A 17,704-nucleotide genomic window follows, 5' to 3' on the forward strand; every position below is an offset into this window, starting at 1 on the left:
GGAATGTGGATTTTGTGACTTTGGAAAGCAGTAGAATGCTATCAGTTGGGTTTAATGGGCTATCTTAGGAATTTGGAACTTTATTGCTGAATATGATTTGAACTGTGCAGACCTGGCCCAAGAGGTTTCAGTGGAGAAGAATTTCAGAATGTGGCCTAGAGTCTTTTTTGTTGTTGTTGTTTTTTGTTTTTGTTTTTGTTTTTTTTTTTTTTTTGTATTTTGGTGAAGAATGTGACTGCTTTTTGCCCTGACTGAAGAGTCTATCTGAGTCTAAGGTAAAGAAATTTTTATTAATTGCATTGACAAAGGAAGTCTCAAAAAAGTCTAGCAGAGACTTTGTTCTCTGGTTGAGTCTCATGAAGAGTGTTTTGAAGAAGCATAGTAAGCTTAGAAAGGAAAAATATAAAATATATGGTTCAAGTGTTAAAGGGGCACCAGGAAGTGAATGGAACTGAATGCTATATTCTAGGAGTTAACAGATTAAGGGGTTTTGGGGGCAAGATCCTAGTTTAAATCTAGGCACCGTGGTATACAACTTTAATCCCAGGAGACAAAGCCAAAGAGATCTCTTGAGTTCAAGGTCAGCCTGGGACAAAGCAGGTTCTAGGTGAAGAAAAGCTTAAATCCAGGCATGTTGGTATATACCTTTCATCCTATCAGAGATAGAGACATGCAGATCTCTGAGTTCAATGTTCAATCTACAAAGCAAGTTCCAGGACATCCAAGCTTAGGCAGAGAGAGAGTCAGAAAGCAGAAAGCTGGTAAAGGGGGTGGGGCAGGGGAGGATATGCTCCAATCCCAGCAAGCGCAGAATTCAGCAGCTTCGGCTATGTGGCTCTGTCTTTAGAGTCAAGAAGAGAAGGGACTACTGGGACAATTGATGCTGGTTAGCTGGAGCTAAGAAATTAATGGTGATTAGGAAAAGACCAGCATCACTGAGGTGAAATCTGGGAAGTGTTTGTGAGAGCGCAAAGAAGTTGTGTTCCAGAGATAGCCAAGGTTGTACCTCATGCTGCAGCTGGACTTGGTAATGTGTAAGAGTCACCCAGGTGGTACTGGTTTTGAAGGCGTGGAGGGATCATGAAGAGCAGCTGAGGCTGGACACTGTGAGAGGCTATGGAAGGCCTCAGTTGCAGTTGATGGCCCAGGACTGAAGGGGTCATGCAAAGGATTTGAGGCTTGGCACCATGAAGAGAGCCTATGAGAGGCTATTCGTGAAGCCTAGTTGCAGCAGAGGACCCCAGTACTTTGGAGATGCCAGTACCATGGGATGATCACCAAGAACAGCAGTGGCAGTGGAGTGAATCAACCTGAGCTTAGAGTGCTACAGAGGGCAGAGCTGGAGAAGTGACACAGCCTTTTGGAGGAGCCCAGAAGGTCATTAGTGGATCCCAGATATTGAAACAAGAAGCTGTAGCATTGAAGTTGCCTTGGAGACCCTCAAGATTTTCAAGATTCCAGAGCCATGGGATATGTGCCAAGGAACATTGCTAGCAGGGAGTGGAACCAGCCCGAGAAAAGAAGTTTGTTTCAGTCAACAAAGATGAAAACGGACTTGGAGATCTGAAGACCACTTTGACATCAGCCATGGAGATGGCGGAGTTTGGAGGTTGCCCAGCTGGTTTCCGGTCTTGATTTGGGGATTACAGTTAAGTGATTGGATGAATCTCACAAGAGACTTTGAACTTTGGACTTTTAACATTGTTGAGACTGCTGTAGACTGTGGGTTTAATCTGAAGTTAGATTAAATGTATTTTTGCATTATGCTATATTTAGGTAAAGGCCCCATAGACTCATGTGTTTGAACAAGCCTATAGCGGTCAGGGAATGGAATGTGATGGTTTGTATATGCTTGGCCTAGGGAGTGGCACTATTAGAAGGTGTGGCCTTGTTGGAGTAGGTGTGTCAATCTGGGTGTGGGCTATAAGACTCTCATCCTAGCTGCCTGGAATCACTTCCACTAGCTAGTCTTCCACTAGCAACCTTCAGATGAAGATATAGAACTCTCAGCTCCTCCTGAAGCATGCCTAACTGGATGCTGCCATCCTCCCACCTTATCATAGTAGCCTGAACCTCTGAACCTGTAAGCCAGCTTCAATTAAGTATTATCCTTTATAAGACTTGCCTTGGTCATGGTGCTTGTTCACAGCAGCAAAATCCTAACTCAGACAGAGATTTTGTAGGAAGGTGATCACATGGTCTCCAGTGTAGCTATAGGTATCTATCAGCTCAGGAGAACTTAGCAGTGTAATATTTGCATGGTTGGAGCAAGACTACTGGGGACACAATCTCCATGGAAGAAGCTTCAAATTCCTAGGATGTCAGGAATCAGCTAATGGTTGTATTGTGGCTTTCTTAGCTTTCTTAGTTGGGATGGGGTTATGTGTCATACCACCTTATTTGGTGCTATTTTTCAATCATCTATGTATCTATTTCTATGTATGAATAATATATCTATCATCTGTCTATTTTTAATTGCCTTTTTCTTGATTTTGTACCCCTGATTCCTTTTCTCCTGGAAGGTAGGAAAGCATACAGTCGCTCGCCCTCACCAAAACCAGACCTAACTGGGCCCTGGGGATAAAAAACAATCAAACAAAAAAAGAGCAAAATTGTCATTTGAAGGTGTTTTTTTTTTTTTTATTGAGTAGCCAGAGGCCTTATTGCCATGAAGGAAGATAACTTTACACACCAACAGAAGATCCGTATTGCATTTTTCGTAGAAATTTTGGCTGGAGACCATATACTTAGAGTAGAACTGGCTCGTTTTTAATGATATTGGTCCTTTACCAAATTTAGAAAACCAACAGAGCAAGGATTCTAACACCAGTGAAAGGTAGGATAGTCTTGGAATTTTCTTTGAAAGACTTTTCAGTAAAACTACCAAAATCAGAAAGTAGGAGTAAACATGACCACATTTTATAAGGGCTGATGAGATTAATTAGAACTAGAGTTGTACACCTTGAAACTGGGAGAGAAGTTGTTAGTTACTTGGGCCAGAGACAAACTAGCTATGATCCCAGGAAGTGCTTGAAAAGAGAGCCTGGAAATAACCTTGTGAAATGATTTCCACTCTTAATATGGACACTGAGGATCAGATAATGCTTTCTTTTGGGTGCTGTGGGGTGGTAGGGGCACCCCTGACTCTGCCAAATGCATGTCAGTAGCACCCCTATGGTTTGTAGACTCCTTCAGTTAGAGATGATGGGAGCAGAATTACCTCTCGTTGGGGTCACTGTTTTGTGACATGGGGCTTGCATGACTCTGGTGGCCAGTCTTCTTGTTGTGTGTTAGATTCCTGTCATCTGGAAGCTCTCATTCACTTATTCCATCATTCTGGTTCAACTTCCATTTGCTGTGTATGTGATCGTACTGACTGCCCACCCCCTTCCTCCCCAAGTAAAGATAACAATGTGAACAAGACAGATGAACAGAGCAAGCAGAGACCTGTTCTCAGGTGGTTCCTTTGTTAGAGAGGGAGGCCGTTTGAAGGACTCTGCTCCAGGTGTGTGTTCCAGTGGGGCAGGAAAAAAAATGGGAAGCATGCCAGAAACGAAGCAAATGATAAAGCACGAGAGCAACTGAGCATGTGCAGTTGTGAGAAGAGAATCTCACCGGGGAAGGTAGTGCCGATAGTTAGAGGAGGATGTAAGGAAAAGAACCTTGGAAGACAGGCTTTGAGTGTAGGCCCAAATGATGGGAAGGCAGCCTCGGGAAGATGATGAGAAAGAACTCAATCAGCAAAATGCCTTTTCAAATATGAGAAAGCAATCAGAAATATGAGAAAGTAAAACAGGGCTCTTGTACAAAACAGTTGAACATTATGATCTAGTTTCTTCATTTAGCAAAATGACCAAAGTAAGGAAGGGCCTCAAAAGACTTGCTCAAGGTGAAAATGGTAGGCAAAGACAGAACACTGCTGTCACTTTTTGGTTTTAGTGACCTGAGGACAAATTCTTTAATTGACTTGATAGGCATTTCTGCAGCCTCCCTCCCTCCTTTCCTTCCTTCTTCCCTCCCTTCTTTCTCTTTAATGGCTCAATAGTGAGTAACTCAGAACTAACTCAGTTCTTTGGACAGAAGTAGGTTTTATCATTTAAAGAATTTTTGGAATGTGGGCGTGACTAAGTATCTGAGCACCTTGGTGGTTTCACAGGGCCATGGAGTTGTGTTGACAGGAAAGTACTTCTTGGGGACAGCAGTTTCTTAGAGCAGACTTACTTGGAGAAAGTGAGAAGTAGAGTAGACATTCCTCACCTTTCAAAAACAGTCTCCTAATGGGTGAGGGAATAGCTCCATAGGTAGATGCTTGTTTGCTAGGCACAAAGTCCTGGGTTCCCAAGCCCAACATGGTGGTGCATAAGTATAGTCAGAGCACTGGGAAGGTAAAGGCTCATTATGTTCTTATAATGGTAAGTAACTGATTGAGGTCATTGGGATATCTGTTGTCTCAGTTGTGTGTGTGTGTGTGTGTGTGCGCGTGCGCGCGCGCACGCATATGCACGTGTACGAGTACATTCAGAATTCTCCCTATTAGTTATTGGGGATTATTCAGTTAACTATTGTAAGCTAAAGCTATTCCACAGTGCTATATAGAAGGTTGAAAGGCATTCAACTCTGAGCCTGCAGTTGCTCCAACAGATGTGTTTAGCATGTACGAGAGCCTGTGTTTGATTCTTAGCACCAAAATAAAAGCATTTAGCATTTTATCTATGCAACTTTATTGAACCTATTCATCATCCCCACACATTAGCCTACTCGGGCTCTATCTCTTTGAAATAAACTTTCGTTCCCACATATAACAAAAAATGTGGTCTTTATTGTTCATGATCCATTTGTGTCACACATGAACTTGTCCAACTTTTTGAGCAATCAGGGAGTGGACGAATCTCCCAAGAGATTAGATTGAGAGTATAGATCTTCCCCAGATAAAAGAAATTCCTCAGACAAAACCTTCTTAAATATACCACAAGTCAGCAGCCGATCAAAATTGTTGTTTTTGAATAAGAGATAAACATTAGGATGGTGTCGTATTCATTCACCAGACTCTGAATGAAGAGTTAGAGTCATTGTGTATGGCTGAGTCTTAGTAGCCTGGAGTAGTTCCGGCTGTGAAGCTGCATTAAATGTCCGAGGCCTGTTGGGCTGATGAGCCCATGAGGAAAGCGCTCATTTTTAGTCTTTCCCGGTGTGGACGATGGCTTCCACTGTAGGTTCTGCTTACTCTGCATCTCAATCAACTCTGTAATGAAGACCCAGCAGCATATCTGCAACTTCCCTTTAATTTTACAATTTTTATAATGAGAGTCCTTGTAGTGTGGAAAGTGCCTGTAGAAACCCAGCCAGCATTTTGTAGAGTCTATAAAGGAACACAGTGATTTCCTGTCTCTGCCATTTGGGTAAGATTTGGCTCTGGAAGAGAGAAGTCAGTTCTCTCTTGTTTGAAATGCAGGGGTAAGAATGGGTTCAAAGTTTTAAAAAAAAACTTGCCCGTGAGCCCGTGGCATTTCAGGGAATGCTTCTGCCCTTATCACTTCCTGCTTATTTGTTTGACACCAAGAACATTTTCGCATTGTTTCAAAGAACATGATGAGCCAGGCTCTAATTTTTTTCTTTCTTGTTGCATTTTGAGAATTTTAGTGTAGGAGAGATATCTTGTTCATTTTGTTTCTAAGCCACAACTCAGGAAAATGGTCTTGACACGTCTCAGAATTGAGTTATCTGGTAAACTACAGGTTTGCCTCCATAGACAATGCAGTCTAAAACTGAGATACCACCCGGCTTCCTCTTTTTCTTTTCTTGTCCTTTCTCTCTTTTTATCTTCTTGTTCAAATCACAGGCTTCCTTTTCTAAGGACAGGAGTGTTGGCAGACTGCCTATTGGCTAGTTGGCCTCAATTAGCCTTATATCATTGCAAAGGAATGCCTGAATTCTCTACAAGGTCTGTTCTACCTTTCTGGAGGACACTCACTTCCTGCGTTCATAACAAGTTCCTCAGAATCACTTCTTACGTACATAGCTGACATTTTTTTTGCTGCTTGAATTACATCTCTTGATGCTCATCTCATTTGAATGCTGACCTCCGCAGGTATTTGCTGTGAAATACTACTCTGGCATGCTCTATAACATTGACAATTTTATTCAGCAAAGCAATCCTAAAATAAGAGATAACTTGGAGACATCCTTATCTGGAGGACGACTGGGTTATTAGGCTACAGATTGCTTGCTTTAGACTTTGTGCTTGTGTACAAGGCCCTGCAGATGGACGAGGCTGGTCATGTACCATGGAGGCTGCATGCATTGGCAGGCTTTGGTCTCGTGGCATTTTCTGCTACTATTTAAATTCAGTTTCATATCACAGGTTTACCTATGTGACTGCAAATTAATCCTTTCTCTTCTGAAAAATTGTTTTTGAAGAACAGCTGTGTCTTTCTTCTGAATTCCTTAATTATTTATCCTCCCTGATAAGTTAAACCTTTCGTTAATGTGGTGAGTTGCCAAGAGCACACAGAACTGCTTAGATCATGTAGCAAACTGTATAAACATTTGATAGGACATTTGAAGACACCACATGCTGAGCCACAATCTATACTTCTACCAAATGCTATGGGATCGATGAAGGTACAATCCTTTGCTGTTGTTTTCTTAACTAACACGAGAGCGGTCAGAGCAAGACTGTCCTGGGTCTTGCCAAACTTGGAGATACAGGACTCTATAAGACATCAATTAAAATCAACAAAATTAGCTAGTTTAATATGCATACTCACACACACACACACACACACACACACACACACACACACACACACACCGTGTGTCTTAGATAGTACTTCTGGTCTGGTAATACCACCTCATATTCCTAATTAAACACTGTTGAGAAAGAGTCTTTAAATGGTTTTTTAAATAAGTAGAACTTTCACTTTGGCCACGACAAGAGCAAATGATTAATAACAATACAAAACACTCCTCTTTGCCAAGAATAACAACCCCGAATTTACAAGTTTATCAGTTAATATTTGACTTCTCTGTTTTATTCTGAGTTTCTGGATTTGTTACTAGAAATAACAGCCTAATACATCCCCTAACCTGTTGGCCTTATTGTATGAATAACCCCTCTGACCTGTAAATAGGATTTCTCAGGATGATGGTTAAGCTGCTGGTTTTTGTTTATTTCTGGTCAGACCGTTGTAACATTTCTGCATTCATTTTATTGTCCACCTTGGATAGTTTGTATTTCCATTCAAAGGAAAGTAAGAAAAGCAAGAAGAACAAATAGCATGTGATAACTCAAGCCCTTCCTGAGAATTGTGACTGAGAAGATCTGGGGAGTTCAGTGTCTTATAAATGAAAGTAGGTTTCTGGAGTGGACAGAGGAAAAGCACCTTCTGTATATCTGGATCTAGTTCTCAAAGGCTTTGAAGGTTATAATTAGTTGCTACTTAATCACATGGCTGTGGGCCTTCACCGCTTCATTTCTGATCTGCAGTCCTGTGGTCAGAGAACAGATTAGACAGGCAGGTCCTTGGTGTTTTTGTTTGGTCACTTCCTGGAGACAGTTGGACTTTGCCTCGAGGACCACCTTATGCTCTAGGTCATCAGGTTAGAAGAGTAGTGTTTGCCAAGCTGACCTGGACAAGGGTTGAAAGCAGCAGGCTTGTAAGAAGAAGGCTGTGAAGCGACAAGGACAACTCCCCTTTCCAGTGACATTTGAGCTTGCAAGGATACACAGTGAAGATGTGTTTTGATGCTTTCTCCTCCTCAGAAGGAAATCCAAGGTGCAATGGACCCTGAAGTCCCTAACACTGGCGTATGGGCAACAAGATTAGTGCAAATTGGTGAGGAGATTGAGAACATGCAGATGTGTCCACACTGCCTGCCCCTTTCCTCATTCTGGTGTTTTCAGAGACTTTGGACACTCTCTAAGTATGTCTTCAAGACATTTGCTAAACATAGACAATGGGCTTAGGAGCTGTTCTTCCAAACACTATACTTTGAACTCATAGACTTTAAATATGAAGTGGAGAAACCCTTCATTAAGCATAGTTTGAGGAAGAGTTAGGATGGTTTAAGAGTTTCCTGTTCAGAGAACTGGTCACTTAAGGTGAAGGTTATTTTAGAGTGAAGTTAGTCAGTTCACAACTATCATCAGCCATGGTATTAGAAGTGGGGTTAGCAGAAGGAAGCATATCCGGCCTTGAGGAGCCTGGAGATATGTCCCTGGGAGGGACATAGGTAGTGGAGAGTAAAGATGTCTGCTTGGTTTATATATTGATCTCCTGACCTTTAAAAATAACATTTCTTTTTCAGTTCAGAAACTTGCATTTCTCCTCTTGATTGTGCTGATTCTGTAAGTGAGAAAAAGGTTGTTAATCTCATAATCACACGTGTTATTAAATGAGGTAAATATGAGGAGGCTTTTCACTTTAAACCATAATTTTATAGCGGACACTCTCTGGGTTAGTCTCTTACAGCTGTTGCTCTTCTTAGTCAGTGAAGCAGTCACACATACAGGCTTTAATGCCTCATCTCCCCCCCCACCCCCACCCCTGTGTTTTTGGCTTCTTAGAGGATTACAAGCTGCTCCAGAAACACTTTCTGATTGACCGATGAACCCGTCACCCTGAGGTCCAGTTTGCTTTGTGATGATCCTTTCTACTTCCCATTTTCCTGCTCTTGCTTTTCTCCCGTGTGTACTTCTATGGTCTCATAAATATATCAAGTTTCTTGGATTGCTTGGACCATGCCAGCAATTTCTGTTTTCTTCCGTCAGCATCTTCAGGAGAGCCATGTACACAAAGACAAAATGGCTTTCAAAGTAGGCTACATTCCCATTTCAGTATTGGTGCAGATATCAAATTGAAGGCCACTGAGCTCTACCTGCCGCTGGTTGTACCAGCTGCCTGGAGATTAACCTCTTCTAAGGCTCTGAGCTATTTTTGAGGTCAAGACTACAGCAACATTAAAGCTAGAACCCATTAGAAAATCACTTTCATCATCTCTTCTTTTTCCAAATCAGTGGCTCCTTTTTCCCCCTTCTTCTGATCTCATAACCCTTTAATCTCCTTTGTAGCAGAACAAGGAGACTGTTAGTGTTTGCATCGGATGACGTTAGCATCCTTCATAGGTAACAGTTTCAGAAGACACCAAGACATTAGTGAAGTGTATGGAGAGATGAACTTCATCTCCAGGTGGACTGCCTCAGTGCTGAAGGGGCCTTGCTCTCCTTGTGCAAGCAGGGACATTTTTGTGGATGTTTTGTGCAAACCAGGCTCAAAGTCTCCAAAAGAGACACAGCAGAAAGCCTTTTGTTGCATTATTTCTAAAGGCTTGAGGTTTTGAAGGGAAGGGATTTTGTTTTCCTCTGAGCTACACAATGGAGCTTTCACAGAACCTCTTTTAAAAGGAATAGCTACAGCCTTTGTGTTGAAGGGTGTGTCTTTTGGCAGGGTCTGCTGATGCAGACAGACTGGCTGGTGATTAACAAAGGTCATTAGACTTTGGAATCTGGCTAGCAGCCTCCCGATGGTATGTCTTCTGTGTGTGGAAGGACGACTCCCAAGAAACCAAGGCATTCTGGAGGTCTCCTGTCCAGGACACCCCCAAATCCTGCTGCAGAACAGGATCTGGTCCAGGGACGTCCTGATCTAACCAGTACTCTGCTGGGACTAACGAACCAGCCTATCAATCATGGAATAAAAGAACCTTTGGAGATCTTTGGTGAATGACATTTGAGGAGGAGAAAGGTGCTGCTTTTCGGGAAGAAATGAAAACAGTTAATTCTTTGTTGGGAAGAGAAGAGCTTAGGAGGAGCCCAGCCTGCCCTTGTAGCATTCACTTGTGATTGTCAGCCTAGCAGAATCCAAGTGAAGCCATGTTGTGCTCGGAGGAGAGGCTCTGAGCTAAAATGGCTGCTCCTACAGCTCAGAGGACTAGGGCAGCTTAGTGAGTCTTAGAGCTTCAGTGACGCAGGAGCTCCTATCTCCTGAAAGTGTGATAAACACATTCAGCAGAGCTGTGGCTTGCTTGGCTGAGATGAAAGGACTAAGCTTGGGGGATGGGGAGTGCGCATTGGATGATCTGCTTTTTTCTGTGAAGTGTTCTAAATGCAGGAGTCGTCTGCACCATGGAAAAATTTGTTTTCAGGTCTAATGGACTGTGCGAAAGGAGAAGTGGGGTGGGGCTCGGTGACTGCTGTAATTTGATCCAGAGCTGATAGCAACCTCTTCCACACAATTTGGGTTGGGGCTCGGACATAAAAGCTTGTGTATCTGGAATATTGAGACTTGGTTAGCTGAAAGGACTCTGGTGTCCAGTTCAATGTTTATTGAAATAGGATAAATTGTTGGGTGAAAGGAGAGGAGGTAAAATATCTGTTTCTCACTCTGCAAAGCTCTGCCCAGAGCTGGACTTGGCCAGAACTTATTTTAGCAGACTATGGCCAGGAGCATTCTTTCCTAGGAAATCCTCTTGCCATGGCTTCTTTGTACGCCACTGACACATCATTACTGGACTTTGCTTTTCCAGCAGAAATCACATATCTTTTATAAGAGAGGCATAGAAAACCGCATCATAAAATGATCTGGCTGTAACTTGAATTCTTAAGACATTTGGTTCTAGATTACAATGACTTAGTAGGGTTTGTGATATACTACGTGAAGTAACTTACTAATTCAGATAATAACTGGGTATCTCATTGCTGGATATATATACTAAACTAGGGAGGACCACACCTTCCCGATAGCCTCATCACTTTGTGGTGAGACTGTGCCTTGAGCTAGCGTGAAGCTTTCCCTAGACTCCAGTTGCACTGCACAGTGAATTACAGAACCAGGGAGTTGGACTCTGCCTTGCTTTACTCTACACCGGGTTCACAGGCTGATGTTTGCTGCTGTTGTTTTGTGTCCAAGTCTAAATTTCATGTTTATGTCGATGAAAGGGATGGAAAGGGAAAACCCCGGCTCAGTCGCCCCTCTTCAGAACTACTGGACTCTGTGGTCTTAGTATAAATGGATGTGACGTGCCAAGGTACCCTTAAACCAGAAACTGAATTGTCATCTAAAGTTGGTTGCTTGGAAATCTCAGGAGAAATATTTTATGACCTAATTAGACTGGAGAAGCTGTTAAGTTTTAATTGGTAGGTAGTAAAAAAGCAAATAACCACTCACTTCACTGCGGAGGGGGAGGAGCAACTACACTATTTGGGGAAAGGAAAAATGTGAACCCTAGTATTAATAAAGATATTAAAATAATAAAAGCAATACTAAAAACCACAGCCATTTCCAAGAGTCAAGTCTATTCTACCATTTGGTGTTAAAACACTAATGTAATAATATGGAGATGGGTAAAAGAAATTGAAATTATCTTGCCCTTCAATGATGATGGATGGCCTCTTTCCTTCTAAGACTCTAGTTCAAAAAGACATAGTCTAAGGAGAAGTCAGAATCAATATTAAGTTATCTAGAATTCTGAATGTGGTGGAGAAACTGTACCAACTTTTGAAGTATTAATGTTTCCCTGGCAGATGGCATTTGAAGATCTATCAAAGCAGAAAACATTTATCTGAGTTTTCTTTCCTTTGAAGTTAGGAAGTCAAGGACTTTGTCTCTATTATGTCTGATTGCCTCTCTTTGGCTGGTGTTTGAGTTGGCAAAGAAAGGCAGTGATGTTGGAGTTCATTCCATGAGCGGATCTGTAGCCACTTGGGGTCTGTGGTGAGTGTGATCCTCATGATACTTTGTTCTGACCTCTGCCTCAGGTTCCTGATGTGAGAGGGTAGCCCCCGATCATGGAGGTGCTTCAGTGCGATGGCTGTGACTTCCGAGCCCCATCTTATGAAGATCTCAAGGCACACATCCAGGATGTCCACACAGCGTTCTTACAGCCGACGGATGTTGCCGAGGACAATGATGATGAGCCACTCTCTGGGTCCGTGAATGCTGGTAATCAGACAGAGGTGGAATTCTCTTCTATAAAGGATGAGTTTGTGATTGCCGAGGATTTATCAGGTAATTCTACGTCAAACTCATGTGTCTGTTGTTGTTGTTGTTGTTGTTGTTGTTGTTGTTGTTGTTGTTGTCAACCAGTAACCATAGATCTTATGTGTAACTTCTGAGTTTTCTTACTCCCTGCAAGGTACTTTTACTACTTAGGCATTGTTTTTCTCTTTGTTATCTTAGGTTGTTGTCCTTTTACTGGCCCTGAGTATCCTTCTAATGTTGAAAACAAAGTGTGTCAGAAAGTTCTAGAATAAATCTTACAGTGGATGAAACTTGTCTTTATTCTATATTCAAAGCTATCTAGGATGTCTTCATCAGTAACACTCTGTGGGTAGCCTTCAGTGCATCTTGACTCATTGTGCCTGTTGAATGTGATTCTTAATTCAAGAATAACTGAAATAGTACTGTTTTGTGGGTTTGAGTTTCATACTCTCTGTTCACTTTACTTTTCTCATTTTAATCTTCTCAAATATTCTCTGTAGGTCAAAGTGCAACTGCATTGGGGAGTGGAAGTTACTATGGCCACAGTCCAGGATATTACGGTCAGCATATTACCCCTAATCCCAAACCAACCAACAAATTTTTTCAGTGCAAGTTCTGCGTGCGCTACTTCAGGTCAAAAAATCTCCTCATAGAACATACTAGGAAGGTCCATGGAGCTCAAGCTGAAGAGAGTCCCACTGGACCTCCTGTCCCAGGATCCTTAAATTATAATATCATGATGCACGAAGGATTTGGAAAGGTCTTTTCTTGCCAGTTTTGCACATACAAATCACCTCGGAGGGCAAGGATAATTAAGCATCAGAAGATGTACCACAAAAACAGTTTGAAGGAGTCCGCAGCACCACCGCCTGCTCCTGCTCCACTGTCAGACCCTGTGGTTCCACCAGTGTCCTTGCAGGACCCCTGCAAGGAACTGCCAGCGGAGGTGGTTGAGCGTAGCATCTTAGAATCCATGGTCAAGCCTTTGACCAAGTCTCGAGGCAACTTCTGTTGTGAGTGGTGCAGCTACCAGACCCCCCGCCGAGAACGCTGGTGCGATCACATGATGAAGAAACACAGAAGTATGGTCAAGATCCTTTCTAATATCAGGCAACAGCAAGAAGGGACTAATGTATCTGAAGTGCAGAATAATAATGAACCCAGCCCCACATCCAACTCCACCTACCTGTCCATGAATGCTGCAAGCCGGGAGATGCCCAACACTAATGTCTCCAATTTCAGGGGCTCTGTGGGCAACTCCATCATGAGACCTAATTCTTCTTCAACTTCCAAGTTTTCCCCTATGTCTTATCCTCAGATGAAGCCGAAGTCACCTCATAATTCTGGCCTTGTGAACTTGACAGAGAGATCCCGTTATGGAATGTCTGACATGACCAATTCATCCGCTGACCTGGACACTAACAGCATGCTAAATGACTCTAGTTCCGATGAGGATTTAAATGAGGTAGACAGTGAGAATGGTTTAAGTGTTATGGATCACCAGGCCTCAGGACTGTCTGCAGAGCAGCTGATGGGCTCTGATGGCAACAAACTGTTAGAGACCAAGGGGATCCCATTTCGAAGGTTCATGAATAGGTTCCAGTGTCCCTTTTGTCCTTTCCTCACCATGCACCGTCGCAGCATTTCCCGTCACATAGAAAATATCCACTTATCTGGAAAGACAGCTGTCTACAAATGTGACGAGTGTCCGTTTACTTGTAAGAGCTCATTAAAACTCGGGGCTCATAAACAGTGTCACACGGGTACGTCGGATTGGGATACTGTGAATTCTCAAAGCGAAAGTCTGTCTTCCTCATTGAATGAAGGAATGCTATCTTATGAGAGCCCCAGCATCAACGGTAGAAAGTCGGGAGTCATGTTGGATCCCTTGCAGCAGCAGCAGCCACCACAGCCACCTCCACCACTACCACCACCACCACCACCACCATCGCAGCCAGTGCAGCAGCCTCCACCACCGCAGCTGCAGTCACCACACCAGGTGCCACCTCAGCCACAGCCGCCACCACCAACACAGCAGCCACAGCCACCCACACAGGTCCCACCTTTGCACCCTTACAAATGCACCATGTGTAGTTATTCCACCATGACTCTGAAAGGGCTAAGAGTCCATCAGCAGCACAAACATTCATTCTGCGACAACTTGCCAAAATTCGAGGGGCAGCCCTCGAGCCTGCCACTGGAAAATGAGACAGATAGCCACCCCTCTTCCAGCAACACTGTGAAGAAAAGTCAGACCTCAATTCTTGGATTGTCCTCCAAGAATAACTTTGTAGCTAAGGCCTCTAGGAAACTTGCTAATGACTTTCCTCTTGATTTATCACCTGTGAAGAAGAGAACAAGGATTGACGAGATAGCCAGCAATTTACAGAGCAAAATCAACCAGACCAAACTGCAGGAAGATGCTATCATCAATGTCGAGGACGATGAGGAGGAAGAGGATGACAACGAAGTAGAAATAGAGGTTGAACTGGACAGGGAAGAAGAACCAACAGAACCCATCATGGATGTTCCCACTGCCTTTTCAGCCCAACAGATTTGGGCCAGAGACACCAGTGAATCCCAGAAGGAGGCTAACTATAGAAGTATCACCCATGATTACACTGCCACCAATGGGGCCGAGATCGAGCTCACACTTTCTGAAGATGAAGAAGATTATTATGGCTCTTCAACAAGCATAAAAGATCACCAAGTGTCCAATGCAGCGCTGCTGAACACCCAACCCCCTATCTATGGGACAGAACACAGTAATGAAAATACTGATTTTGGTGACTCTGGAAGGCTTTACTATTGTAAACACTGTGACTTTAATAATAAATCTGCCCGGAGTGTTAGCACTCACTACCAGCGAATGCACCCATACATTAAGTTCAGCTTTAGGTATATCTTGGACCCCAATGATCACAGTGCAGTGTACAGGTGCCTGGAATGCTATATTGACTACACCAACTTTGAAGACCTCCAACAGCATTATGGTGAACATCACCCAGAGGCCATGAATGTACTCAACTTTGACCATTCGGACCTGATCTACCGATGTCGATTTTGTTCCTACACAAGCCCGAATGTCAGAAGCCTGATGCCACATTACCAAAGAATGCATCCCACGGTGAAAATCAACAATGCTATGATCTTTTCAAGCTATGTTGTAGAGCAGCAGGAAGGGCTGAATGCTGAGTCCCAGACCCTGCGGGAGATTTTGAATTCAGCTCCCAAGAGCATGGCGACATCCACGCCGGTGGCTCGTGGTGGTGGTATGCCAGCTACATTTAACAAAAATACTTCTCCCAAGACCTTTACTCCAGAATGTGAAAACCAGAAAGACCCTTCGGTGAACACCGTTGTTGTTTATGATTGTGACGTTTGCTCGTTTGCGAGTCCCAACATGCACTCTGTCTTGGTTCACTATCAGAAGAAACACCCTGAAGAAAAGGCCTCGTACTTTAGGATCCAGAAAACCATGCGCATGGTGTCTGTGGACAGAGGCTCTGCCCTTGCCCAATTATCATTTGAGGTGGGTGCTCCAATGTCTCCCAAAATGTCCAACATGGGTTCCCCACCCCCCCCACAGCCCCCACCACCAGACCTCAGTATTGAGCTTTACTACTGCAAACACTGCTCCTACAGCAATCGGTCAGTTGTGGGGGTGCTTGTTCACTACCAGAAAAGACACCCAGAAATAAAGGTCACTGCCAAATATATCAGACAGGCTCCTCCCACAGCTGCAATGATGAGAGGGGCTGAAGGGCTCCAAGATTCCCCTCGGCCTCCTGCAGCCATGCAGTTGAACCGGAGCAGTTCTGAGAGAGATTGCCCTCCTGTGGAGACTGAGATGTTCTTTTGCCAGCACTGTGATTATGGGAACCGGACGGTCAAGGGCGTCCTCATTCATTATCAGAAGAAGCACCGGGACTTCAAGGCCAATGCCGATGTGATCAGGCAGCACACAGCCACCATCAGAAGCCTCTGTGACCGGAACCAGAAGCCTGCCAGTTGTGTGCTTCTCCCTGCTTCCGGCATGGAACGGGACAAAACGAAACTTCGAGCGCTCAAATGTAGGCAGTGCTCGTATACCTCCCCCTATTTCTATGCACTGCGGAAGCATATCAAGAAAGACCACCCTGCCCTGAAGGCCACAGTCACGTCCATCATGAGGTGGGCGTTTCTAGATGGCTTGATAGAAGCTGGCTACCACTGTGAGTGGTGTATCTACTCCCACATGGAACCCAGTGGTTTGCTCCTGCATTATCAAAGGAGGCACCCTGAGCATTATGTAGATTACACTTATATGGCTACCAAACTCTGGGCGGGGCCAGACCCATCCTCTCCCACTCTTACCATGTCAGCTGAAGCCAAAACATACAGATGCAGGGACTGTGCTTTTGAAGCTGTCTCTATCTGGGACATCACCAATCATTACCAAGCGTTCCACCCCTGGGCCATGAATGGTGATGAATCTGTGTTGCTGGATATCATCAAGGAGAAAGATGGTGTAGACAAGGCCCTCCTAGCACCTGAAGAGTTGATAGGCGCTGTGAATTGTGAAAACAGTCTGCCCAACCCCCTTCCCGAGCAGGAAGCCGAATGCCCAGAGGATGCAAGACTTTCCCCAGAGAAAAGCATTCATCTGGCTTCAGCTAATCCTGCTATATCTTCCACCCCATATCAGTGTACAGTGTGCCAGTCCGAGTACAACAACTTGCATGGCCTCCTCACCCATTATGGGAAGAAGCATCCTGGGATGAAAGTGAAGGCTGCTGATTTTGCCCAGGATGTTGACATCAACCCAGGTGCCGTCTACAAATGCAGGCATTGTCCGTACATCAACACTCGCATCCACGGCGTCCTGACCCACTACCAGAAGCGACACCCGGCCATCAAGGTGACCGCTGAGGACTTTGTGCATGATGTAGAGCAGTCAGCTGACATAACCCAGAATGACGTGGAGGAGACAAGTAGGATTTTCAAACAAGGGTATGGTGCCTACCGGTGCAAGCTGTGTCCTTATACACATGGCACGCTGGAGAAACTCAAAATCCACTATGAGAAGTACCACAACCAGCCTGAGTTTGATGTCTTTTCCCCCTCTCCCCCGAAGTTGCCAGTGTCCCTTGAGCCTGAGATAACCACCGAAGTGAGCCCCTCCCAGGTCTCCATGACGGAGGAGGAGGTGGGAGAGGATCCTATGTCCACTGCTCACTTCTCTACCTCGCATCTGGTCTCCCACACTGTGTTCCGGTGCCAGCTCTGCAAGTACTTCTGTTCCACAAGGAAGGGCATTGCCAGGCATTACCGGATCAAGCACAATAATGTCCGTGCCCAGCCCGAGGGCAAAAACAATCTCTTCAAGTGTGCCCTGTGTGCCTACACCAACCCCATCCGCAAGGGACTGGCAGCCCACTACCAGAAGCGCCACGACATCGATGCATATTACACCCACTGCCTTGCAGCCTCCAGGACCATCAGTGACAAGCCCAACAAGGTGATCATCCCATCCCCACCCAAAGATGACTCTCCTCAGCTGAGCGAGGAACTACGGCGGGCTGTTGAGAAGAAAAAGTGTTCCTTATGTTCCTTCCAGTCCTTCAGCAAGAAAGGCATTGTGTCCCATTATATGAAGCGACACCCAGGAGTGTTCCCAAAGAAGCAGCATGCCAGCAAGCTGGGAGGCTACTTCACAGCCGTCTACGCGGATGAGCATGAGAAAC

The 17,704-nt window shown here is 44.3% G+C and overlaps 1 protein-coding gene across 8 annotated transcripts in view; it reads left to right on the forward strand.

The window, feature by feature from the left end:
• Zfp462 (zinc finger protein 462) overlaps positions 1 to 17,704 on the forward strand; it is a 140,499-nt gene that overhangs the window by 49,881 nt on the left and 72,914 nt on the right. For 5 of the 8 annotated variants that reach the window (XM_087549716.1, XM_087549718.1, XM_087549715.1 and 2 more), the window contains 2 exon segments: positions 11,756 to 12,005; positions 12,479 to 17,704. The exon segment at positions 12,479 to 17,704 is cut by the window's right edge and continues 395 nt beyond it. In XM_087549716.1, the coding sequence (XP_087405842.1) occupies positions 11,786 to 12,005; positions 12,479 to 17,704 (5,446 nt within the window). In that variant the 5' untranslated portion in view covers positions 11,756 to 11,785. 8 annotated transcript variants of the gene reach the window in all.

This window comes from Rattus norvegicus, chromosome 5, assembly GCF_021556685.1.
Source record: "Rattus norvegicus strain SHRSP/BbbUtx chromosome 5, alternate assembly SHRSP_T2T, whole genome shotgun sequence".
Lineage (NCBI taxonomy): Eukaryota > Metazoa > Chordata > Mammalia > Rodentia > Muridae > Rattus > Rattus norvegicus.